Genomic DNA, 26,024 nt, shown 5'->3' with positions numbered 1-26,024 from the left:
CTGCATCATCCCTGGTGGACTGACTTACTGAGTAAATCTCCACATGTAATCTGGGCTTTATAGACTCTCAATTGGGGCCAATCTCCTGAACCTCTCTGTCCAGGAGAAAGGAGACAGGAGACTTTGATTCTATAAATTTCTGTGTCTCCCGGTCTACTGGCTTCTTGCTTGCCCACATAAACATGAAACCCGCCACTTATAGAAGTGATATAGCAAGGTCATGGATGAAAGGGAGTATAGGGACAAGGGTTCATGTATGGGTTGCTGTTGTCATCACAGATGGCTCCTTTGAAGTGGGAGTGGGGTCTGGATTCACACCTCTTGGGTCTGAAGTTACTTCCAGTTCTATGTTTGGAATCACTCCCCACCTTGGCATTGAATAAACCACATGCAAGGCAAGTGCCTTAACCCCAGTACCATACTATCTCTCTGGCCCTTCCTAAATATTTTGAGTCTGTTCTCTTTTTTATATAAGTGAAGGCTTACTCCTGGCTCTGCACTCAGGAATTGCCCCTGGCAGTGTGCTCAGGGGAGCATGTGGGATGCCAGGGAATTGAACCTGGGTCTGCAGCATGCAAGGACAAGGACAGTACTCTACCCTCTGTACTGTCTCCCAGGCCTTTGAGAGACAGACTGTGATTAGAATTAGTTGTAACTTGAATTCACTTAATTTTTTAAAGTAAAATAGTTTACAGTGAGAGAGAGAGAGTGTGTATGTGTGTGTGTGTGTGTATGTGTGTGTGTGTGTGTGTGTGTGTGTGAGAGAGAGAGAGAGAGAGAGAGAGAGAGAGAGAGAATTTTGTGTTCAAGAGAGAGCATGGGCTTCTCCAGAGGAGAAAAAACTAAGTAAGGGTCCAAATACAAGCCAATTTCCAGAATGAATGAGCCGAACTTAAAGTTTTCTACTCACTTGTTTAAACTTATTGTAGGCATCACTTACACCAGATAAGTTTTCTTTTTTTTTTTTTTTGGCTGATTACCTATTCTTTGCTATGTGAATGAAGGTATCAGTTCCAGTCAACAAGTCCGTAGCTAAATTTGCTATTTTGTTTATTCAGTATCAATAGATTTGATCAGGAACATAATAAGTCTTAAAAATATGTACATTTTTCTCTTTGACAGAGCTGACAGTTTACAGAAGAATCAAGACCTCGAGTTTGAAAGAAATAGAGAACGATTTGAATTTTTAAAGGTACATTTAGTTACTTTGGTTTATTCTTCATCCCAGGAGGCTTGTGATGGGCCGGTGCTTCAAGGTTCTCATAAGTATCTATGTGGCATTTATGTTCTTGTTTCATTTTTTTCATCCTAGTGGGGCTCTCAGGCTTTCCGCAACATGCGGATCATTCCCCCGGGATCAGGGATCATCCACCAAGTGAATCTGGAGTATTTGGCAAGAGTGGTGTTTGATCAAGATGGGTATTATTACCCAGACAGCCTCGTGGGTACGGATTCACACACGACCATGATTGATGGCTTGGGTGTTCTTGGTTGGGGTAAGTGTACTTCCAACTTTCTATTCTGTATATTCAGTGCTAGGGCTTCTACCTAAATTTCCCTGAATACCATTATATCCCAGTAACAGGACTTTGTATGAACACACGTATTGGAAATTGTGTTCATTGTCATCATTTCTAGCTCCCCAAAAAGTACCTCTAGTAGGTACTGAATGATAATGTTTGGAAGGATGACTTGAAATAAGGTATTAGGGACATTTAAAATGCATAATTAAAAGTATCTGGGGTGTTAAAAAGTCAGAGACTCATGAGGGGGTGTCAAAAAGGTAGCTCCTTGCACATGCTTTGCATGCAGGAGGCCTGGGTTCAATCACTGGCATCATGTGGTCTCCCCCCAGACACCACTAGGAGTTATCCCCAAGCACAGTGTCAAGAGTAATCCCTGAGCATTGCTGGGTGTGGCCCCCCAAAACAAACCAACAAATGGCCGTTCTTGAGTTCCATTCTTTCTGTGATATAGAACCCAGGGGATTTGGGGACGGGTGTTACAGTGGGAGGCTGCACCTTGAGAAACACTTGCTCAAAATCCGGTAGAAGGAATTAAAAAATAACGGATGGGGGGGCTGGAGCAATAGCACAGCGGGTAGGGCGTTTGCCTTGCATGCGGCCGACCCGGGTTCAATTCCCAGCATCCCATATGGTCCCCTGAGCACCGTCAGGGGTGATTCCTGAGTGCAGAGCCAGGAGTAACCCCTGTGCATCACCAGGTGTGACCCAAAAACAAAAACAAAAAAAGACAAAAAAACAAAAACGGATTATTCTCTATAGAGCCCTACTTCACCTCTGCAGTAGTTAGGACATAACAACTGGTTTTTCATCTGGGTAAGAAAGTATGGGAAGGTACTATCGAAGTTTTGTTTGACCCTGCTGGTCCTTGCAGGTGTGGGCGGAATTGAGGCAGAGGCTGTCATGCTGGGCCAACCAATCAGCATGGTCCTTCCCCAAGTGATCGGCTACCGGCTAGTGGGCAATCCGCACCCCCTGGTCACCTCCACAGACATCGTGCTCACCATCACTAAGGTAATATTCTGCTGTCCTTTCCACGGTCTGGGAGAGTCACGGTATTGATGGTCTGCGTGTGACGGGGTCCCTTGATTTCCTTCTCTGTGCTCTAGAAGTGCCAGGAAACTGTAGGTTGATGACCTTGCAGAGAGATCAAATGAGAGGGATATGGTACTAAAAATCAGTTTACTCTTCTGCTGCATGAGTCCACCCCTCCCCCCACCTCTTGTTGTGTTGGGTATTAAACCCAGGACTTCATTCTGCTGCATGAGGGAGTCTTTCTCTAAAACTTTGTGAACTACTTCAGATGGAGAGAAGTTAAAAAGACACTCATATGCCACCGCTTAAACTTAACAGATGGTAACATTTGGGCATGTTTGTGTCAGAAGTCTCTGTGTACATATTTTTTAAGAAATAAATGTAATCTTTATGGCTAAGAGCTGTCCTTCCCAGTCCTAGAAATAATCACTCTCCTGAGGTTTTAAGAACTGAGTGCTGAAAGTAGGTAAAGGGATATACATGATAACCTTTCAGTATTTTATTGCAAACCATAATGCCCAAAAGGATAGAGAGAGAGAGAACGAGAAAGAGAGAAAAAAAATGCCTGCCATAGAGTTGGGGGGGAGGGGATGGGGGAGGGAAACTGGGGACATTGGTGGTTGGAAATGTACACTGGTGATGGGACGGGTGTTGGAACAACAACAAAAAAGCCTCCCTATGCATATGTTTATATTTTGCAACATTTCTCACATAGTTCTTTACATGCATGCAACAAACTCTTACGAAAAATGTAAAAGAAAAGCCATCTTTAAATTCACTTCTTTGTATTTTGTCACATTATTAGAACAAATGTTTTTCCAACCTGGAAATACAGAATTTTCCATTTAATTTGACCCTTGTAAAAAAAAATATTTTGTGTGTGATTCATTTGCTTTGGAAAAGCAAAGCAAAAAAAAAAAAGGAGAAGAAGACGGGAAAAAAAGATACTCTGAAGCTTCATTTTAGAAAAATTATTAGAAATAATCATGTTTTTCTGGTTATATAATTTGGGGGCTCTTCCACTGTGCTCTTAAAGATTTTATTTTTAAAATTTTTTCTTTGCGTGCCAAAGAGATTGTATACAACAAGGATGGCACTTGCCTTGTACACAGCCAACCTGGGTTCAATTCCTGGCACCCTGTATGGTTTCCCAAGCCCTTTGAGGAGTGATCCCTGAGCACAGAGCCAGGAGTACACTTGCAGGTGTGACCCAAAAAGCAACAACCCCCCAAAAAAAGTTTTTCTTGGAATTTTTATGGAATTTGAACTTGGATTTACTTGAATACTATAGCTTCTATAACTATTTATTATTCTTCAAATGAGTACTAATAGAGAGTTTGCCTGCAGAATTTGGCAGAGTTCCATGTAGCCAAAACAGTTTGTCTACAGAACTGTCCACAGTTTTGCAACTGTCTTTGTGCAACTGGCTTCAGTCATAACTGCTGGGACTGGCTAATGGCTTGTGTGAGAAAGAAAGATATGGGAGCCAGACTGAAGCTCTTTTCTTTTTTTTGCTTTTTGGGTCACAAACCCGGCGATGCACAGGGGTTACTCCTGGCTCTGCAGTCAGGAATTACCTCTGCCAGGGCTCAGGGGACCATATGGGATGCTGGGAATTGAACCTGGGTCGACCGCGTGCAAGGCAGACGCCCTGCCCGCTGTGCTATTGCTCCAGTCCTTGATTCCATTTGACCCGTACCTGTGTTTGAAGATGACACATTGTATTCAGCTGACCTTACTTTTTTAAGTTTTCTTTTTTTAATGCAATCAAAAAGTAGGTGAAGCTAACTTATTGTTTATATTCACTCCCAAGGCTAGTGTATACAGAGTGATGGTTCTGCATTTCAGATCTGGACTCTCAAGTCTCAAACTTTTCTCTTGCTCTACTCAGCACCTCCGCCAGGTTGGGGTCGTGGGCAAATTTGTGGAGTTCTTCGGGCTGGGCGTGGCCCAGTTGTCTATTGCTGACCGAGCGACAATTGCCAACATGTGTCCAGAATATGGAGCAACCGCTGCATTTTTCCCAGTTGATGAAGTTAGTATCAAGTATCTGATGCAGACAGGTAAGTGCAGAACAGGAAGGCAGGGGGGCCCTTGGTAAGTTTCACTGACTGTGGAGGGTCAGAGCGCTCCCTTCTGCCTCTCTCTGTCCCTCAGAATGCACTAGAATGCATGCACAGTTGTTTTCTCTCTGGGCTGTGGGATTGAAGAGGGTGGGCAGTAAACATGCTACATGGTCGGGTCCCATGGACGCCTAGTAGTTCAGAGTGGCCTTCTACTAGGAGTTACTGAACAGACTCAGCCATCTGAGAAGTGATAACTAAGTAACAGTACCTAGCATGGTACTGTCTGTTGCGCCCTTGCTCTCATCCTCTCCCATATCCGTTAGGTAGATTGACCGATTCATCAATTAACAGGCGAGAAAGCAGAATCAGCAAGGTGGGGTAAGTGATAAGGGGAAATAAGAAGTGAATGAAGAACGAGGGTCAGAGCTGGACCTCCTAGTCCCTGATAGGCACTCCTGGTCCTAAGTCCCCACTCTGGACTGTCTGAGAACAAGAATGAGACACGGAACGTGAAGGCATATGGCCACTTCACTGCTCCTTTACCTCTGTATGTAGTTGTCCAGAAATTTGACTTCAACGTGGAAAAAGGATTTGTTTCTAAATTTCTAGAATTGCAATTTCGGGGGTTGACTCCCTGCAGTGCTGGGACGCCGAGGCTTTCCTCCTGGTGATCCTTGGCCAGTGGGGTCTGGCCTGCCGGCTGATGTTTGGGTCCGAGGCCTGGCGGTGCAGGGGAGCGGGGGCCGTGCTCTGCAGGAATCAGATTTGGCCTCGGAGCATAAACCCAGCATGTGCCCAGCCCTGTCCGCTATCGCCCTGACCCTCAGATTAATTTTTTTAAAGAACTGATCTAGATTCTACATCAGAAACAATGAACAAAATGGCCTCCGCCCTCATGCCACTCTGATTCGAGTGAGGGAGACAGAGGCTATCGAAACCGTGATATATGGTATCATATGCGCATTTAGAAGATGATGAAAAAAAGAGATGGGAGGTAACCATAGTTGCCTAAACAGTGCAATTTATGCATAGGGCGGAAGCAGAGGTTAGAAAGTTCTGATAGAAGCAAAATTTGAGGAGATGTCTGGGATAAGAGGACAAGTTCTGGGCAATGGTGGAGGAAAAAGAGATGTTTTCCAGGAAGCCAGAGAGGCAGAGTCCCCTGAGGAGAACAGGCTCTGGGTGTCACAGAGCTTGTGCAGCCCTGCACTGGGTTGAGTTCACAGGTTGGTGGAGACCAGGTCCACACAGGCACTTGGTGGCCATGGTGGGCAGTTAGGATTTTATTCTAAGTGTTCTAGATGCTAACATGAAAGACTACTGTATTATCTGACAGATTTGGAGGGCTCCATTATTTCCTAAAACTACGACTATGGCTAAGTAAGGAGAAAGAACAGAGAGGCGGGGACCTTCTCATTCACCTTGTATGTTTGTATTGAACTGGTTCCATCACATAGTTCCAGTGGCCAGTGTTTCTCTATTTTTTTGGGGGGTTTTGTTTTGTTTATGAGCCACACCCAGAGGTCCCAGGACCGACTCCTTGTATTATGTTTAGAGAACATGTTCAGGGGGACCTTATGGGGTGCAGGAGCTGAACCCAGCTTGGTCACATGCAAAGCATAACACCCTACCTGCTGCTCTGTCACTCTGGCCCTGATGAACGCATTTTTTTTTTCAATGTTTTAATTGAACACAATCATGCCTGCTCTGATTAATTAGTAAGTCCCTCCCTTCCCTGGAGGATTTAAAGGAAGAAAGATAAAGGAATGAAAATACTGAATCCATAAATAAGGGACTCACCCTGGACAAGAATAAAGAAAGGAATGTATGGTGAGGTGTGGGGCGGGGACAGCTACACACTATATCCTGTGCTAAAATTAGGCTCTGTGACTCCAGAGGTGCCCATTAAACTTCTTAGTGATCTTCCCCCTGCACAGCAGAGCCTAGCAAGCTAACCCAAGGCATATTTAATGTGCCAAAAACAGTAACAAGTCTCAAAATGGAGACGTTACTGGTGCCCGCTCGAGCAAATTGATGCGCAACAGGATGACAGTGACAGTGACCGTGATCTTTCCCAAGTTTGTAGCAGCAGTTCGCTGAGGTATATGGCTTCTGTGACATAGAGTCCTTTCAAGCCAGGGAGGCAAGTGTCTCCCTTGCTTTCTTGTGAGGATGGCCCGAGGCGTAGCAGTGGCTACAGGCTACGGCTCAGGACTGAAGCTTAAGGCAGGTTAGTGACAGAATGCTGCAAGCCAAGGGACTTTCCGACTCAGTTCCAACAAACAGGCCAAGGGGCCCAGGATACAACTCAGTGGTAGAGCACTGGCCTTAGCACGTGAGAAATCCTGGGTTCAATCCCTAGCTCTGCCAGAAGAAAAAATAAAAACAAGAAAGCGTATTGCTGACATATTGAGCCTGGGGCTAGAGGTAGGTGGACTCCTCATCCAGTGGACATTCCTTCACGCGCTTTATCTCCGGTGGTCAGGGTCTAGATAAGAATCAGCCAGCACTTGTGCAGCGTCATGTTCCTACTGAGGCCGCTGGGGGAGTGAAGACTTTGCACTTGGGAGTCAAGCTTGTGTTCAAGATCCTGGTTGGGCCATTTGCTGGCTGCGTTCCCTGGGAAAGTTACTTAATCTCATTGAGTCACTATTTCCTCATCCATAAAGGAGCATAATAACATCCTTGTCTCCTACGGCCTGATAAAGGTTTAGAGAGTGAGATAATACGTTTTAGATGTTTAGCCCACAGAGCTGGGCACACAGGAAGTGTTTCTAGCCAGTGGTTTGTGAGGGGACACTGAGGGAAAACGTTACTTTAAGAAGGATATGGACTGCGGAGAGGGATGGGCCAGTGAAGGCAGATATATAGGGACACACTGGCGGTTTGCTCAGACTATGGATTCCGAATTAAGGACCTTGACCAGAAAGGAAAGGAGTCAGGCCAACTTGAAGGTCAGATCAGAATCTTCTTCAGAATAGTTCCTTTGGGAACAGCAGCAAATCAGTTGATGACCCCTACTGTGAGTTCATAAAAGTGACGTGCGGGTGCTGCGATATGTGTGTGTGTGTGTGTGTGTGTGTGTGTGTGTGTGTGTTTGGTGGCTGAGAGCTGCCTCCCATCCTCCCCAGGCCTCCCCAGCACAGAGACAGGGACCACAGCCTGATGGTGAAAATACAGCGTTGCTAGCATACTTATAGAACATCTAAGGGGTCAGAGGTATGGGACTGCATGATGATTTACAGAGGTAGAACATTCCAGCAGAGGCAATTCTCTGGGGAGATAAAAATCAAGGAGACACTCAGTCTCCCAGTAATATCTCTATTGCTTTTCTCTTTCCCTCTTGTCATATATATATATATCAAACAATTAGTAAGACAATTAATTCTACTTCTTGCCGATACTAGCAATCTTTTGGGTAAACACAGTAAGAGATAAAGATCCCAAAACGTAGTTCTCTGGACTCTGAGAGTAAGCAAGGCTCTTACTGTAAATCCTAGACTAAGTCCTCGGGTCAGTTCCGCTTGTACTTCCCCATGGGGGAGGTCCTGTCTCTTAAGTCATAACAGCTTGCATCAAGACCATGTATTTATGCTTCTAGACTTCCAATGCCGGGATAGCTTTGCCACTCGCCCCAGGTCCATCCCAGTCGCATAGTGGGGTATTAGGAACTACAGCCACTGAAGCCTGAGTCAAGTAATAATGACAGATGCCCAGAGGTAGATATATTTCACAGCATTAACGGGCTTCCGGTGTTTAAGCAAAGAACATTGCTCTATAGTGAAATATGAAAAGGCTATCGGGGAAATAGAAAAACAAGTAATTCACTACAAATACACAATCCAGAATGACCAGAAATTTGGCTTGTGAATTTGGCTTGTGAATAATCAAGACTGACTTGGGGAACTGTGGCAATGAGGTGCAAAACATAAAGGAAAGGTTAAAGATAAACTCTGGGGATTAGGGCCTCTCACAAGAGCACTGTAAGCTTAGCTGGGAGGAGGAAAAGGGGCAATTCACTGATGAAGCCTAAAACACTTAGGGTTAATATCCAACACCCTACTAAGCAGTAGCATCTAAAATACCAGTCTATGAACCTTAAATAGAACAACTAGGGGCCATAAATCTCAGTGGGCTACAGCATACATGCACATAGGCCCAGGCTCTATCCCCAGCACCATATATGTTCCTCTGAGCACAAAGCCAGGAGTACCGCCAGGTGTGGCCCCCAAAACAGAACCCAAAATTGAATAATCATAAGAGTTATTGCATGTGTAGAAACAAATGCATATGATTTATATAAGTGCCGATGAGGGCTCTGTTTTAATCCAGAAATACTGACATCTGTGTCACTGTTGGACTGAAGCCATAGCACAGCGGGTAGGGCGGTTGCCTTGCACGCGGCTGATCCGGGTCCGATTCCTCTGTCCCTCTCGGAGAGCCTGGCAAGCTACCAAGAGGATCCCACCTGCATGGCACAGCCTGGCAAGCTCCCCATGGTGTATTCGATATGCCAAAAACAGTAACAACAAGTCTCACAGTGGAGACGTTACTGGTGCTTGCTCAAGCAAATCGATGAACAACAGGACAACAGTGTCATTGTTGTGTTTTGGCTGTTTTTATTGAGGTACCAGGACAGCGGGTAGGGCATTCGCCTTGCATGTGGTTGACCCGGGTTCGATTCCTCCGCCCCTCGGAGAGCCTGGCAAGCTACCGAGAGTATCTCGCCCACATGGCAGAGCCTGGCAAGCTACCCATGGCATATTCGATATGCCCAAAGCAGTAACAACAAGTTTCACAATGGAGACGTTACTGGTGCCCACTCGAGCAAATCGATGAGCAATGGAATGACAGTGACAGGATTTACTATATTATTCATTATACTTTTCCATGCATGCATCATTCCATCACTAAGGTGAAGCATCACCTCCTTCCTCGACTTGTGTCCCAAAAACCCCTCCCAAAAATACCCCCAGCCCCTTGTAAGCTCAGATCTATAGACAAAATTCCACATTCCAAAGACTTTGTCTATTTGTTGTTCTCTTACTATGTTTCTTTATATCTTTCTCTTACTGTGTTTCTTTATATCCCACATATGAGAGAAAAAACAATTTTAACTGGAGATGGTAACACCCACACACATATGGCTGATTAGAAATAAATTCCTGAAATTCTACAACATTGTAAAAAAATTTTTCCAAAATTTTCTTTTGTGGGTGTATAAGTTTTAAAAATTAATAATGTGGCTAATTCTGTGTTAATACATCTAGAAATAAATATGAAATAAATATATCCTATAGATAAGTGTGTTTTAGCCTAAAAAGAGAACATCAGCTTTAGGTTAGAAAATATTACAGATAATGCTTACGTATCTGCATTAATAAGATTGTAATAAAATATCTACAGATGTGAAAAAAGACAGAACTTTCAATATGAATGAAACATGAATTTGTTGTTGAAACAGTATAAGACCCCCTTGGCACACTCGGAATAAACAGACTTTTCTTCATCTTGCAGGGGGCAACTTAAGCAGCATGAGTGAGTGCCACACGCAGTGACAAAGTGCTGAAGAGTGTCTTTGAAACCTGCTAGTTTCAAGGCTATGAGTTCCCTAAATAGTTGTGTGCCAATGGAATTCTGTATCATTCCTTCAAATCTGAATGATAAGCTGGCTTGAAAGAATATTCTTGGTTAACTTTTCATTTCATTAAGTTGGGGTTTTTTATTTGTTTGTCTCATTTAATAGATCTTCTATGAGTCTTATGAGCTTTCCTTTATATGTTTCATTTTTTTGCTTTTTGGGTCACACCCAGCGATGCACAGGGGTTACTCCTGGCTCTGCACTCAGGAATTACTCCTGGCAGTGCTCGGGGGACCATATGGGATGCTGGGATTCGAACCTGGGTTGGCTGTGTGCAAGGCAAACGCCCTACCCACTGTGCTATCACTATATGTTTCTTTTTTTGATCTTGTTTTCAGTATTCTGTCTCTATCTTTGGCTTTCGTCGTTCTGATCACAATGTGTCTTGAAGTTTGCCTGTTTGAGTCTGGTTTTCACTGGGACCCTTCTGGCCTCCTCAATCTTGGTTCCTGCACTCCTCAACTCTGAGAAAGTCTTATCTATGATTCCTTTAACTCGTGGCTCTTATATCATTCCTCATTTCATAGTTCTACAATATGCTGCGCGTTTCTTATCAGATTTTTCCCCCCATTTTCTGTTATTTTTCTAGAGATGTCTTCCATCTCAGTTTGGAGCTATTTGATCCTTTCCTTAGCTCTGCATCTCAGACCTTCTGTTGAGTTTTTAGATCACCATCCAATCACCAACCATCTCTGTCATTTCTGAATGTTTTTCTTTTTCTCGTTTCTGCTCTCCTACTTTCTTGTGCTCTGCAGAGTACTTTGGCATTGTTTCTTTGAGCTCATTAGACATCTTCAACACGGGGTTACTAAGGTCACTCAGAGTTTACAGAGCTCTTGGCGCTGGTAGAGCCTTCCAGAGGATTACTGTCATTTGTTGAGCTTGGTTCCCGCGGTGCTGAAGGTGAATCTCTATAGGTGGCTTTCCTAGGAGTCTCTGCAGGATTTGGCCGAGTGTTGCTCTTTTCCTTCCATGTGGTCTTCCCCCAGTAACAAGAAGTATAAGTATGAGCTGTGTGAGGTGTGATGAGTCGAGAAATTGTGCAGCTGCGATGTTCAGGAGATGTGAATGGGGCCTGCTGAGATACTGGTAGAGGGTGTCATGCATAGAGTCTGGTGGGACCCAGCTGGAAAGGAGGGGAATCCACTTCTGGTTTGAAAAAAGACCCCCAGGATGTCAGCCAGGAGGTTAATCTCACCTTGGAGTGTTAGAGGAGCAAGCGGAGATTTCTAATACCTGTTTTTCATGACTTTTGAAAATACCCCATTTAGGTCGTGATGAAAAGAAAGTAAACCATATTAAAAAATATCTTCAGGCTGTGGGAATGTTCCGAGATTTCAGTGACTCCTCTCAAGACCCAGATTTTGCCCAGGTAAGAGAATTCCTTGTGTCTTTTTCAAGACTGATTTCAGGCGTGTGTGGTTTTTGACGGTGGCAGTGATTTTGAGGGAGTTGTGGGTGGAAGTCATTTGCTGCCAAGTCATCACAGAAAAATGGAGTGTTGGGGCCAGAGAGAGAGAGTGCAACAGCCGAGTGCAAAGGAAAGGCCAAGATCAAACCCCCATAGTGCTACACATCAGGAGTGTCTCCTGAGCACATTGGGTGTAGCCCCCAGACCAAAATACAAAGAAAGAAACCCTGCCACATACACGCAGAGAAAATCTGGGTATTAAAAAGCTGGAGAAAATAAGTAATTGTAACAAAATAATAGTATAGCTTCTTTCCTCCTGGCCACTACACTTCGTTGTTGCAGGTGGAAAGAGAAATGGAGTTTTCAAGTCTCCGTTCAGTGATAATTTAGTGATAATTCAGGCGCTCATTTGGTTCTGATTTGTCCAGAGACTTTCCTTCATTCCTTTTCTGGGGTACAAGGTGGATGTGAATTTTTCTCAGCAACCAAGGCCGCAGGGTGAATTAGATATGGGGGGTCTTTGTTTTGTTCTATGTTACTTGGAGGGAAGGAAACATTCAATGAGGCAAAGGCCCATTTGCTGGCACCGATGATTTCAAGGTGGTATCCTTCCCAAATCATCGTATTAAGAAAATGAACAGAGGTTTGTGTCATCCGTCAGAGCCACCACAGGCTATCCTGAGCAATAAGAGGAACATGCAGGCTGCTCAAGGAGGGTGACCTCCCTCAAGGAGGGGAGCTCCAGTGCTCTCCCTGGTCCTCCTGAGATGTGTCAGCTGCCTGTCTTACTCAACTGACTTCAGCGCCCTTCTGGGTCTATGGAAAGTCCTTCTCTCCGGGCTGAAGCAACCATTGACGTTCTTGTTTTCAAAACGTGGTCATTGAGTTCGTTGGCTTTTCTTGCGGTCTTCGCAGTTCTCTGGCAGGGCTGGCACCTTTGTCTTGGTGGGAACATAAGTTCTGAGGTTGCCTTTCTGTTGGGTGGACAGGTCGTGGAACTGGATCTGAAAACAGTGGTACCCTGCTGCAGCGGGCCCAAGAGACCTCAGGACAAAGTCGCCGTGTCCGAAATGAAAAAGGACTTTGAGAGCTGCCTTGGAGCTAAGGTAAGAGTCCAGGAGAGGCAGGGGGTGATGCCACCAACCCTGGCCATGTCTGTTTTTTGTTTTTTTCTGGGGGGGCACACCTGGCGTCAGCGCTCAGGGATTACTCCTGGCATGCTTGGGGATCCATATGGGGTGCCAGGGATCAAACCCCAGTTGGCCACATGCAAGGAAAACACCCTCCCCGCTGTACTATCACTTTGGCCCCTGTCTGGTTTCTTAGAGCCCAAAATTCTTCCCCATCCCTCTGTCCCGATTTGGTGACAAACCTCTGTGATGCCTGATGCTGTGGGTGTTCCTTCTATATCCCAAAACCATGGGCCAAGCAGCTTCCTTCAAGTGTGTAAACACAGCTCAACCCATGTTCCCCGGGTCTCTCATCACGGTGTTCTCTCAACTCGCTCCAGCCTTCGCAACTTTTGTACCTTGTTCATGCTGTTTCCTACCTGTGTGTGCTTCCCCACCTGCCTGGCCTCCCGGGACTGTCAGCTCCCCTCCTGTGTGACCCCAGAATCCAGAGCAGAAAGTTACGTTTGCCCAACTGGCACCTTCATGGCACTTGGTCTGGAATCCCGGGATGGCATTCCTTAGTCCTTAACACCGAGGGTACTTGAGATCGTTTGCCTGTCTGGTTTTCCTTACGGAACAACTCATTGGAAGATGGGCATTTTGTCAAAATCCCCTTTGGACCTGGGAAGATTCCTAGCATAGCATTTAGTGTGCAGAGGTTTTCAACAAATGTTTTCCAAATGGATGGTTCAGCTGTGTGATGGGTGAGGCTCAGGTCTTGTGCTGATGTTCAGCTGTACCGTGAGACCTCAGACAGACTGCGGTTTGGCTCCGGGGCACCGCAATAAAGCAAGTACTGCAATAAAGCAAGTCACAACATTTTTTGGTTTCCCGGTGCATGTAAAAGTTATGTTTACAATGTACTGTAGTGTGCTAAGTATGCAGCACCACACCTAATTATGTCTTTAAAACGTACCTACCTTAATTAAGGAATGCTTTGTTGCTAAAATTACTAACCACCATCTTTTTAGCTGGTGTAGGGTCTCGTAAAAAAAAACAATAGTGTTTGCCTCTATCAAAGTCATTAAAACTCTTAAGGTGTGATTACTTAATTATTAGCATCACAGTGAATTTGTGAATCTGTAAAATAAAAGTCCCCATTCTTTAGACATCCAGCTAAATTTTTCTTGAAAAATCACATAACTATTACTAAATTGCAGATAAAACCAAACTCACCTTAAAAATAATCCATTTTCCCTGGGATGCGGGGAAGGCTGAGACAGTGGTGAGGGGAAATGGACACGCTGGTGTGAGGTGTGAAGTTGGAATATTAAATGCTTGAGGCTATTACTGGCTATTGTGTAGTTGTAAAACTATAAATCATTGTGACTAAAATAAAATATTTGAAAACACTCACACAGTATCTGCTAAGTGCAATAAAACAGAACAATATAAAGTGGTTATCCCTATGCTTTGTTTTCCTTTTTTAAATCATGATTCTGTTGCATCTGGTCAAAATGGCACTTTTCCCTCCTAAACTTCAGTTAGGTCAAATTAGTGCCTTAAGTGTGTATCCATCAAAGTGTGCAAAAATGCCATTGACATTTAATTAGACTAACTTTGATCTGAAATTATAGTTTTGTTTTGTTTTTTGCTTTTTTGGGTCCATCCCAGTGATGCACAGGGGTTACTCCTGGCTCTGCACTCAGGAATTACTCCTGATGGTGCTCGGAGGACCATATGGGATGCTGGGAATCGAACCCGGTTGGCCGAGTGCAAGGCAAACGCCCTACCTGCTGTGCTATCACTCCAGTGCCCTGAAATTGTAGTTTTAGCTTTAGTTGGGAAGGAATTATTAGTTGTATGCTGAGCAAGATTCAAAAGTCATGACTGCTCTATTGAATGTCTTTTGTGAATAACAAGAACTTTGATTTTTCATAGGTATCTCCGTTTACTGCAATATTTATGGTTTGTTAAGACTTACTTGGCCCTTAAATTTATAGTCAGCAAAGTACTTCTCTTAAATGAGAACTTAGGTCTATACATGCGTATGTACATCTGTTTTTTTTTTTTTCTTCTGTTCTTTTTTAGCAAGGTTTTAAAGGATTTCAGGTTGCTCCCAACCATCATGGCAACCACAAGACTTTCATCTATAATAACAGCGAATTCAGCCTTGCTCATGGCTCGGTGGTGATTGCTGCCATTACTAGCTGCACGAACACCAGCAACCCTTCCGTGATGTTAGGGGCAGGTAAGTGACTTCCCCAGAGGCAAGTAGGTGGAGATGCCCAAGGGCTTAACCAGGTCCTACAGGAAGATCCCTGAGAAAGGCCCCGATGGAAACAAACCTGAGGCATGACCAGTAGAACTGGGAACTGAGGGGGTGGGAGAGACGGCACCACGGGGTAATGGTGGAGGCATCTGGTGACACTGCTGGAGGGATTGGTATGGCAGCTCTGCACCTGTAAACAGCCACCTCGATAGGTTTGTGATCTACGATACTCGGTTTAAACATTAAATTTAAGATTACAGACTAATAAATGAAAAACTGAGGACTCCGAACCGTGTCTTTTCCAGCAGGAGAAACCCACTGGCCCAGGAATGGCTGCACAGTAAATAGCTTTCAAAGCAAAGTGTTCCAAGTCGAATGTCTAAGGCTGCTCGTCTCTCTTTATACCAGTAACTCAGAAAGCAAATAGAAGAAAGCAGAGAAGATGCATTTGTGGCAAAGCCTAGAATTCGGTGTCAGACTTTAGAAGAAAAATAACTTTTTTGCCTATTACCTTGTAAGCCCCCTGTAAAGGCATTTTTTTGTACAATAGAATCTAGTCTGCTTAGATGCCTTGTCAGGTGCATGAGAATTAGGGCATAGGGCACCAGTAGAGAGAACTGTATATTAAGCATCTATAGATAAGTATATATTTACTTGCATATATGGAATATTATATGCATATGTTATATGTAGAATTTCCCTAATATAAGGGGCCTTTAATTTTCAATTTGTAATCATCCCCAAGAGTTCCTCTCCTGCCCATAGACCAAAGAATTTCTTTTTTGTTTTGTTTTGTTTGGGGGCCACACCAGCGATGCTCAGGGGTTATTCCTAACTCAGCACGAAGGAATGACTCCTGGCTGTGCATGGTGACCTTGTGAGATGCCAGGGATCAAACCTGGCTTGACCACGTGCAAGGCAACCAACCACCCTCCCTACCCTCTGTACTATTGCTTCACCCATAAATGAGAGTTCTTTCTTTCTTTGATGAAGTGGATAAGAATATAAGGGATGCCTTTGTCTAAAAATTCAGCTATTACCCTCAGCCTTTCTTAACTAGAGCAAACCAATCTCCTTCTACAAGTCCCCAAGTTTGTGTATAGTTTTTTTGTCTCTTTCTACACTCACCTCTGACCCAAAGCACCCAATATTCCTGTGATGAACTCTATTTGCCAGAAGTCTCATGGTCTGTAGACTTTAGATTTTCCATTTGAAGAAATATCTGCAGATGAAGTGTTTACTTCTGTACTGACCGTCGTTTTATTTATGAGCTATCAAACAATTCATATGACTTTTAAAAAGGTTTGTTCAATTATAATTCTCTCTCTCTCTCTCTCTCTCTCTCTCTCTCTCTCTCTCTCTCTCTCTCTCTCTCTCTCTCTCTCTCTCTCTCTCTCTCTCTCTCTCTCTCTCTCTCTCCCCCCCTCCACCCCCCACTGTTTGATTTTTGGGCCATGCCTGGCAAGGCTCAGGAGTTACTCTTGGCTCTACACTCAAAAATTACTCCTGACAGTGCTTGGGGGATATATGAGGTGCTGGAGATCAAAACCAAGTCAGCCACACGCAAGGCAAATACCCTCTCTGCTATACTTCCACTCTGGGTCCTCAACTATTATTTTCATTCAAATAGAATAGAATTAGAAAGATCACTGTCCCTTGTCTCCAATTAAAAACTCTCATTGTGGGCGGGAACAATAGTCTAGCAGTACTAACAAGTATGTGCCTTGCCCGTGACCAACCTGACACCCCCTCCTCTAAACCCTTATGTTCCTCTAAACCCACCAGGAGCACAGAGCCGGGAGTAAACCCTGAGCACTGCCAGGTGTGGCCCAGGAAAAAAACAAAACTCACCTTGTACTATTCCCCTCTGTGGTTTTAGGTGTATCTCTTTCTGAAAAAGTTCACCTCTCTCCCTTCATTTCTGGGGCAGATTCTGCGTTTCCTGTTGAAGTAACTCAGGGCCAGCAAGTCTTTGACTTCTGATAGGCAGCAGAGTTTCCTAACAAGGCCCAACCAGGTGCTGGGTCGTCTTTCTCGGCCCCCCGTGGGACCCCGAGGCGGACGCCCACACCACATGTGCTCACCCCTTTGCAGGGCTGCTGGCCAGGAAAGCCGTGGAGGCTGGCCTGAACGTGAAGCCGTACATCAAAACCAGCCTGTCTCCTGGGAGCGGCGTGGTCACCTACTACCTGCGGGAGAGCGGAGTCATGCCGTACCTGTCTCAGCTCGGGTGAGAGAAGTGTCCTCTGCCAATGCCTTCCCTGCGTGGTGTGGCATGCTATCTGGCCGGGCCCCCTTGTCACAGGTCAGAGCTGACGGTGGGGGCCAGAGTGACAGTACAGTGGGGTTTGCCTTGCACGCGGCCGACCTGGGTTCAATCTCTGGCATCCCATATGATACCCCAAGGACTGCAGGAGTAATTCCTGAGTTGCAGAGCCAGGAGTAACTCCTGAGCATCACCGGGTGTGACCCAAAGAGAAGGAAAAAAGAAAAAGCTGACAGTGCTGTGTGATGTCACTGGGTCACTAGATTTCCGCTCCTCCATCCCGCAGAGGAGGGCCCTCCCTGACAGTGGTGCTGACCGTGAAAGAGCGCGCCCTTATGCAAAGCTGTACCGGCCCAGAGGCTGCGGGCTTCATTCCAGAGGCATGGACTAGACTATGGGCCAGCACTGGCTCTGCAGTGGGCCGTCTGCCCTTGGGAATAACACACTTATTTACTATGGATAAAAATATTCAGATCCCTAACTTGAAATGCAGCCAACCTGAGTTCAATCACCAGTCCCCCATGCATTTCCCCCAAGCTCTATCAGGAGTGATCCTGAGCACAGAACTATTAGTAAGTCCTGAGCACCACCTGTCGAGTGTGGCCCAGAATCCAAAACCAAAAAAAAAAAAAAAGAAAGAAAGAAATGGTGCATGTAAGTTATTCTATAATCATGTCAAGTTATATGACAGTCTTTGCAGACTGGAGCTCAGAGAATCTTGTTGGCCTTGAAGAAGTAATTTTCAATTTTGTGAGAAGGCCACTAGATAAGGAAATTGTAAGTGGTCTTAGGATAAGAGAGCAGACCCTAGACCCTGCAACCAAAAGGACCAGTCAACAGCATGAATGAAAAAGACTTGAAGTACAGGGAGAACACAATCCAACCAACATTAATTGCGATCCTCTGGAACCTGAGCAGAGGCTTGAGCTTAAAAGTTTGTGACTTCATGGGTCAGAAGGCACAAACTTCTGACCCATGTATAAACCAGGACAGAGAAATGTATGGTACCTAAAGTTACTGAGTTTGAGGTATTTTGCAGTGCAGCAATAGAAAACTCATATAAAAATATAATAATTGTTACTTTCCCATTTAATATATTCAAATGATTAAGACTATAAAATGCTATAGCAATTGAGCATTTCCTTCTATAACTCCTTCAATGATTCATAAAACATTTCATTGCCTCATTATAAGTCATATTAATGTTTACTATCTTATTATCATCTACTAATGATTATTGTACTTATTATTAGTAATTTAATGCCTTCAAGAGTCTAGGAATGGTGAGTTGTTTTTCTTCAAATCAATATCTACGGATCAGAGCAATAGTAAAATGGGTAGGGTGCTTGCTTTCCAAGAAGTTGACTCAAGTTCAATCCCTGGCACCACATGGGGTGTCCTGACCCCCTCCAGGTGTGATTCCTGATCACAGAGACAGAAGTAAGGCCTGAGCATTACCAAAAATGACCTCCAAATAAAAAGAAAAAGAAAATACCATACGATTCGATTCAGTACAATCATTCCTAAGCATTTGTCAAAATATTTTTTTACCCTTATGATTGTAGTAATAGTATTTATAATAGCCAAAGTATAGAATCAACCTAAGTGCTCATCAGTGGATCACTGAATGAAGAGTCTTTCCTATACAGACTCACTAGAATATTACTTAGCTATGAAAAAAGATGAAGTCATGCCTTTCAAAACAACATGAGTAGAACTTGACTTGAGGTATGTAGTGCTGTAGCACTGTCGTCCCATTGTTCATTGATTTGCTCAAGCGGGCACCAGTAACATCTCCATCGTGAGACTTGTTGTCACTGTTTTTGGCATATCAAATACACCATGGGTAGCTTGCCAGGCTCTGCCATGTTGGCAGGACACTCTCAGTAGCTTGCTGGGCTCTCTGAGAAGGACGGAGGAATCAAACCTGGTCGGCCATGTGCAAGGCAAACGTCCTACCCACTGAGCTCCTGGCAAGCTACCGAGAGTATCCCGCCTGCGCGGGCAGAGCCTGGCAAGCTACCCGTGGCATATTCGATATGCCAAAAACAGTAACGATAGGTCTCATTCCTCTGACCCTGAAAGAGCCTCCAATTTTTGGGAAAGACGAGTAAGGAGAGGCTGCTAAAATATCAGGGCTGGGAGGAATAGAGATGTTACTGATGCCCACTCGAATAAATCTACGAACAACAGGATGAGAGAGAGAGAAAAAACTTGAAATAGTTACGTGTTCACAGAATTTTTCTGGTTTTCCCAGTCGATGATAGATTTTTTTTCTCTATCATAATGTGTGTCTCATAAAAGTCAAAAGTGCTAAGGATTATATAATAGAAATACTAAAGCAAGATGGTGAGTAATGTTATCTGATTTCAAAATTCTAGTTCATTTAGGCCTCTTTTATAATAACACTCACAAGAGTAAGTAATGTGTAAATGATAAGCTTGCTTGCTTTCCTCTTCCATCCTTCCCCTCCTCCCTCCTTTTCATAGCTTTCTCCCTCCTTCCCTCTTACCCTCCCTCTTTCTTTCTTTCTTTCTTTCTTTCTTTCTTTCTTTCTTTCTTTCTTTCTTTCTTTCTTTCTTTCTTTCTTTCTTTCTTTCTTTCTTCCTTTCTTCCTTTCTTCCTTCCTTCCTTTCTTTCTTCCTTCCTTTCTTTTTCTTTCTTTCTTTTCTTTCTTTCTTTCTTTCTTTCTTTCTTTCTTTCTTTCTTTCTTTCTTTCTTTCTTTCTTTCTTTCTTTCTTTCTTCCTTTCTTCCTTTCTTTCTTCCTTCCTTTCTTTTTCTTTCTTTCTTTCTTTCTGTCTTTCTTCCTTCCTTCCTTCCTTCCTTCCTTTCTTTCTCTTTCTTTCTTTCTTTCTTTCTTTCTTTCTTTCTTTCTTTCTTTCTTTCTTTCTTTCTTTCTTTCTTTCTTTCTTTCTTTTCTTTCTCTTTTTCTTTTTTCTCTCCCTCCCCCTCCCTCCCTCCCTCTCTCCCTTCCTTCCTTCCTCCCTCCCTCCCTCCCTCTCTCCCTTCCTTCCTTCCTTCCTTTTCCCTTCCTCCCTTCCTTTTCCCTTCCTCCCTTCCTTCCTCACTCTTCCTCCAAAGACTAAGTGTAAATGACTATGACTCAAAAGAAAACAATTTTTTGGAGGGGTTTTGGGCCCCCCCTTGGTGGTGCAGAGGGCTTACTGTTGGCTGTGTGTGCAGGGATCACTCCTGGCAGGGCTTGGGTGGGAGGTGGGGGGACATATGGAGTGCTCGGGATGAAACCCAGATGGACCACAAGCATCTTACCCACTGTACTGCCCCTCTGGCCTTGGAAATTTTAAAAAGTAAGTTGCTTATACATGAAACTTATGGACGGAAATCTAATAGAATGGTCGAGGATTCATAAATCATGGGTCCAGATGCTCCCAAGAATGCCCGCTTTATCGAAATACCACTGTGTGAGACAGTCTTTATGATGTCATCATCTTTAAACTATTGTTCCCTGGGCACGTTTCCAGCAGTTGGGCTCATGGAGAGTTGACCCAGCCTTGTGCTTTTCTAGGTTTGACGTGGTGGGCTATGGTTGCATGACCTGCATTGGCAACAGTGGGCCCTTACCGGAACCCGTGGTCGAGGCCATCACACAGGTAATTCTGGAGGAGCCCCTGGGTCTTGCTTCTTTTCAGAAGAGGTGTGAGCACAAATGCTGGGAGCCTGGCACCTGGCTAGGAGCGTGGTCTTTGAGACTGAGAGAATTCATTACCCTAGAGCCTCTGGCAAGTTAAAGTGAACCTCATCAGGCCTGAGTTTCCACAGCTGCCCATTTGCAGTTAGTCCGTTACACTGGACCCGCACCCGAGTCACAGAGTTGTAAGTGAGCCTGATGGTTATGGACGTGACGGACTTGGGGTGCAAAAGTTTCTGCTCCATAAACCAATGGGAGTTTGGACTGAAAAGGCCTCCCAAGTGGTTTCTGGTGATGAAAAAATGGGTTTGAAGTCAGAGACGTCTTCTCTCAATCCAAACTGCATTGGTTGGATGTTTCTGTGTGTCTTTTGGATCCCTGCGGTGCTGAGCCATGCAGTACCTTGGCATTCTGGAGTTCGTGTCTGTCACTCGCTCCCTTTACCTATCGAGTTTGGTCTTGCCCACCTGCCCCCAGGCCCAGGTATTCTCAGAAGCCACATCTCCCTGCTGCTTCTGGCCCGAGAGCTTCCCACAGGGACTCCCCCCACCCCCGATGTTATCCCCCCCATTCTGCCACCCCTCAACAGGGGAAAGGGCAGCTTAAACACCTCCAACTCCGTGGTGGGGAAACTTTGTAAATGCTCTGCCACAAGAACACTAGGCCCTCTTTTTCCTTGTGACGTGGTTTTTCTCTGACCTTTTACAGGGAGACCTTGTGGCGGTTGGAGTGCTGTCTGGGAACAGAAATTTTGAAGGTCGAGTGCACCCGAATACCCGGGCTAACTATTTAGCCTCCCCACCCTTAGTCATTGCGTATGCCATTGCTGGCACCATCAGGATCGACTTTGAGAAAGAGCCCTTGGGTAAGCTTCTCTCTGGTGATTCTACCTTTCCTTCCCCCAATGCATGAAAGTGTGTGACTAGAAGAAAGTTACTGCTCTCCTTAGTACAAAAGTGAAACTAAGGGAGCTGGAGCGTTGTCCAAGGGTTGTGGCGCTTGGCTTGCATGCGGTGACCGCCCTCCACACCACTTCAATCCCTAGCACCTCAGGTTCCCTGGAGATTACCAGGACAACCCTTGAGCACCACTCAGTGCTCAAACACAGAAATAAGAGCAGAATGGAGCAAAAAAGTTCCAAAAGACTAGGGGTGTTTTGTTTTGTTTTTTCTTATTCCTCAGTACACAGCTTAGACATAAGAGAAACAAATAAGACTTTCCCAACAGTTCAGGGATGGCAAAGGGAAAACGAATGCAAAAAGTAGTAGGAATCTTTCTCCTGTGGCTTCTGTCTCCATCATCTCTTTCCAGCTCCTGCTTTCATTGAAAGATCGAGATTTTGGAGGGGCTGGAGTGATAGCACAGCGGGTAGGGCATTTGCCTTGCACGCGGCTGACCCAGGTTCGAATCCCAGCACCCCATATGGTCCCCCGAGCAACTGTGAGGAGTAATTCCTGAGTGCATGAGCCGGGAATAACCCCTCTGCATCAGCGACCGGGTGTGACCTAAAAAGCAAAAAAAAAGAAAGATGGAGATTTTTTAAAAATTAATCTAGGCACACATCCCAGAGAGTTCAGTCTCTCAAGAGCCAGGGGAAATGATGCTATTTGCTTTCGTCTGATCATCCTGCTTTCCTCTCCCCAATCCAGCCGACTTAGGTTAGATGAGTCTTCTTCCCCCTCTCTACACCTGTCCTACATACTGGGCTATGTACCAGCTGTGGCCCTGGGCCTGTGATGAAGCCCGTGGGGTCAGATAGTACAGAAACACTGCCCCTCAGTTGAGCTCTCTCCTCATCCCTCCTTGTCTCCCTCCACCTCTCTCTCTCTCTCTCTCTCTCTCTCTCTGTCCCCCCCCGCCCCCGCTTTGGGCATTATGGTTTGCAGTACAGGCACTGAAAGGTTATCATGTATAACCCTTTACCCCCTCTCAGCCCTCAGTTCCTGCCCAGAGTGATCATTTCCAACTATTACTGTCCTAGTGGTCCTGCCTCTATCCTAACTGCCCTCTACCCCCCTCACTTGTAGCAAGCTTCCAACCATGAGCCAGTCTGCCTGGGCCTCATCAAACAGATTTTAACCCCCAGAGCAGTGCTTGTCCTGTTCCTGGTCATTTATGCATAGCCATGCACGAGGGGTGAAGACTTTGAGTACCCAATATCGACCTTCTCTGCCGGGGCTGAGCAAGGCCGGCTTCTGCCTACTCTTTTCGGCTCTTTACAGAGGTGAGCCCATGGCTCACAGTTAGGAGCCCGGATTTTGCATTTTTCTACTTGGTGTTGGTAATTTCTCTGTTGGCAGGAGCAGGGGTGGGCTGCACGCATACGGGAGTGCTCCGAGGTGCCGTCGAGTGATTCTAAACACAGGAAACCTGGGAGACGGTCCCTCGGTAGCCACACTGCACTCAGGAAAGGCTTGCAGGACTGGTAGCCCTGAATCCAATGTTGATGCCTCTGCAATACACATTAAATAAGGTGTGCCCAAACAAAAACACACCTGAAGCAAGACCAAGCGCGGGTGGAGTTGTGGAGGTAGAGATGTTACAGAATTACGCACCCCCGTGTTCCCCCAGGGGCGCCGACTGGGTCCTCACTGACTCAGCACGGGCAGACTGGGTAGAACACGAGAAACACGGAGAACAGGACTGACTGTGTGTCGTGCTGAAGATGGAATATGAAATGCGATTTTTCTTGTCAGTAAACGTTTTCCTCCCCCAGGAGTAAACACGAAAGGACAACAAGTCTTTCTGAAAGATATCTGGCCGACCCGAGATGAGATCCAGGCAGTGGAGCGGCAGTACGTCATCCCCGGGATGTTTAAGGAGGTCTATCAGAAAATAGAGGTCAGTGAGCCCCCCAGCCCGCCCGGAACTAGCCCGTGACTTTCCCTGTGTCTCTGCAGGTCCTAAAGCTAGCACACTTATCAGCTAACAGATAAATGTTCAGAAACTAACAGTCATTTCTTCAGGGGATGAGGGAAGTGGTTCTCAGTCATTTTTTGCCTGTGACTCACATTTTTACCAGCTCCACATTCTCCAGCTATTTCCGGATTTGGACAAGTGAGTGGCAGCCTCAGGATAAAAAGGCCTAAGTTGTACGTGATTCTTGGCGAGTTGTTGTTTTGGTTTAGCTTTTGTTTTTAATTTTTAATTTAAAATTTTTAAGATACTGTGATTTATAGTAGTGCCAATGATTGGGTTTCCGTGCAGACAGTGTTCCAGCACCACGTCCTCCATCAGAGTGTCCGCTTACCCCCACCCTTACCCCAGGTTCCCCAACACCCCCAAGTCACCCCCCCATGTTCCCCATACTGAAAAGATCATTTCTGTAGGCCAGTTCTCAGATTCTGTTGTCTTTTTTTGGTTTGTTTTGAGGCCACATCCAGTAATGCTCAGGGCTGACTCCTGGCCTTGCATGCAGGGACCGTGTGCATATGGGGTTGTAGGGATGGAGCTCAGGGAGGTCACGTGCAAGGCAAAACTACCTGCTGCACTTTCGTTCCGGCCCCAGATTCTGTTGTCTATGTTGTCGAGCTCTCTCAAGACACTTAAGGGCCCTCGGTCCACTGTGGCCCTTGTCTCCTACTCTCATGGGGCTTGTGTGTCTGACCTGGAATGAGTTGGGTAAATGTAAACACTCATAATTGTTTGTATGTTTTAAAAGAAAAAAAAAGTTCTAAACAGTAGAAGGAAAGAAACGAAGGAAGGAAAGAGGAAGGAAGGAAGGAAGGAAGGAAGGAAGGAAGGGAGGGAGGGAGGGAGGGAGGGCCGAACTGCTAAAAAGGAAGGCAGACCCAACTGCTAAAAATAAATAAAACTTTCTCTGGTAGAGAGAAAAAGTACCTGCTTCGTACTGGCTTATTTATTCCTTTGCCTGCTTCCTGTGTTAAAGGGACTCAGGCTGCTGACCCGAGTGAAGTAGACAAAGATCAGGCTGGGGTGCAGGGTGACACGGGGCTCACACTGCCCCCTTCCTTCCACATGCTGCCCAGGAGTTTGGTTGGGATAGGACTGAACGCGTTTCTCCAGAGGGTGGGTGGAGAGACCTGTGGAGAGAATTGAGGACAGTATGAACAGATAGATGGCGTCATTGTGTCTCCAACAACCCTGTTACCTGGAAGTGTGTCTCCCAAAATCTTGAGAGTAAATCATTTCCTCCCCACCCCCCTCCTCCTACTGTCTAGATTACCCTTTCATAAATGAGCACTGACAAATGGATGCTAATTATTTACTGCTGGAAAACCAGTGACTCAAGGCATTGGTTTATCATCTCCCAGTATCTACAGGTGGGGGATCTCGGTGCCTCCCCTTCACACAGTGCCACTCAGTGACTCCGTGCCCGTGGGACTGCAGCTCATCTGAAGGCTCGGCTGTGGGGAGAGGGGCTGGGGAACCACTTCTAAGGCCACTCCAGTGTCCTTGCAGGGTTGGGTTCCTAGAGGGCTGCGATTATAACAACTCGGTTCCTTCCTGCTACTAGCTGGAGGCCTTCTCTGGGCCTTGCTGGTCTGGTCTCTTACAGGCACGTAGCTGTCAAGGAGACAGAGGGAGTAGGAGAGATAAGAGGCTCACTCCCTTGATAACCCAGTGTTGGAAATGTGTGGGTTGGTTTATCCCCACTCAGCCAGCGGGGGTGGAGGCCTGGAGGAGGCTGGCGAAGGCTGCCTCTCACTCTGTCTGCACGTTTTTTGACTGAGAATGACTCAGCTGAGGATGGGATTGGAGGGTGGGAGGGATACTGGGTTCATTGGTGGTGGAGAATGGACACTGGTAGAGGGATGGGTTCTCGAACATTGTATGAGGGAACCACAAGCACGAAGATGGGTAAGTTCGTAACTGTACCCTCACGATGACTCACTTATTAAAAAATAAAGAAAAAAATAAAATAGTTATTAAAAAAAAAAAAGAATGACTCAACTGGCCCTTATTCAGCTAAAGGAATTCTTCTGCATGACTTTTTTTAGAACAAGAATGGTTTTTGTTGTATTCTGATCTTATATGTTCTGGGTTTGCTCTTTACCTTTTCTTTAGAATAAAATGGGACTCTGTCT

General features: G+C 45.4%; 1 protein-coding gene across 1 annotated transcript in view; it reads left to right on the top strand.

Moving 5' to 3' along the window:
• The window catches only part of ACO1 (aconitase 1), an 81,040-nt gene that overhangs the window by 43,240 nt on the left and 11,776 nt on the right, over positions 1–26,024 (top strand). The window contains exons 5-15 of the mRNA XM_055134173.1: positions 1,123–1,192; positions 1,313–1,496; positions 2,398–2,537; positions 4,450–4,621; positions 11,537–11,637; positions 12,666–12,782; positions 14,880–15,039; positions 17,155–17,290; positions 20,854–20,938; positions 21,685–21,841; positions 23,693–23,817. Of these exons, the coding sequence (XP_054990148.1) occupies positions 1,123–1,192; positions 1,313–1,496; positions 2,398–2,537; positions 4,450–4,621; positions 11,537–11,637; positions 12,666–12,782; positions 14,880–15,039; positions 17,155–17,290; positions 20,854–20,938; positions 21,685–21,841; positions 23,693–23,817 (1,447 nt within the window). The remainder of the gene's footprint in view (positions 1–1,122; positions 1,193–1,312; positions 1,497–2,397; positions 2,538–4,449; positions 4,622–11,536; positions 11,638–12,665; positions 12,783–14,879; positions 15,040–17,154; positions 17,291–20,853; positions 20,939–21,684; positions 21,842–23,692; positions 23,818–26,024) is intronic.

The sequence above is a fragment of the Sorex araneus genome, chromosome 1, assembly GCF_027595985.1.
Source record: "Sorex araneus isolate mSorAra2 chromosome 1, mSorAra2.pri, whole genome shotgun sequence".
NCBI lineage: Eukaryota > Metazoa > Chordata > Mammalia > Eulipotyphla > Soricidae > Sorex > Sorex araneus.
The sequence above is the reverse complement of the archived record's forward strand: the minus strand, read 5'-3'. Positions and strand labels throughout refer to the sequence as shown.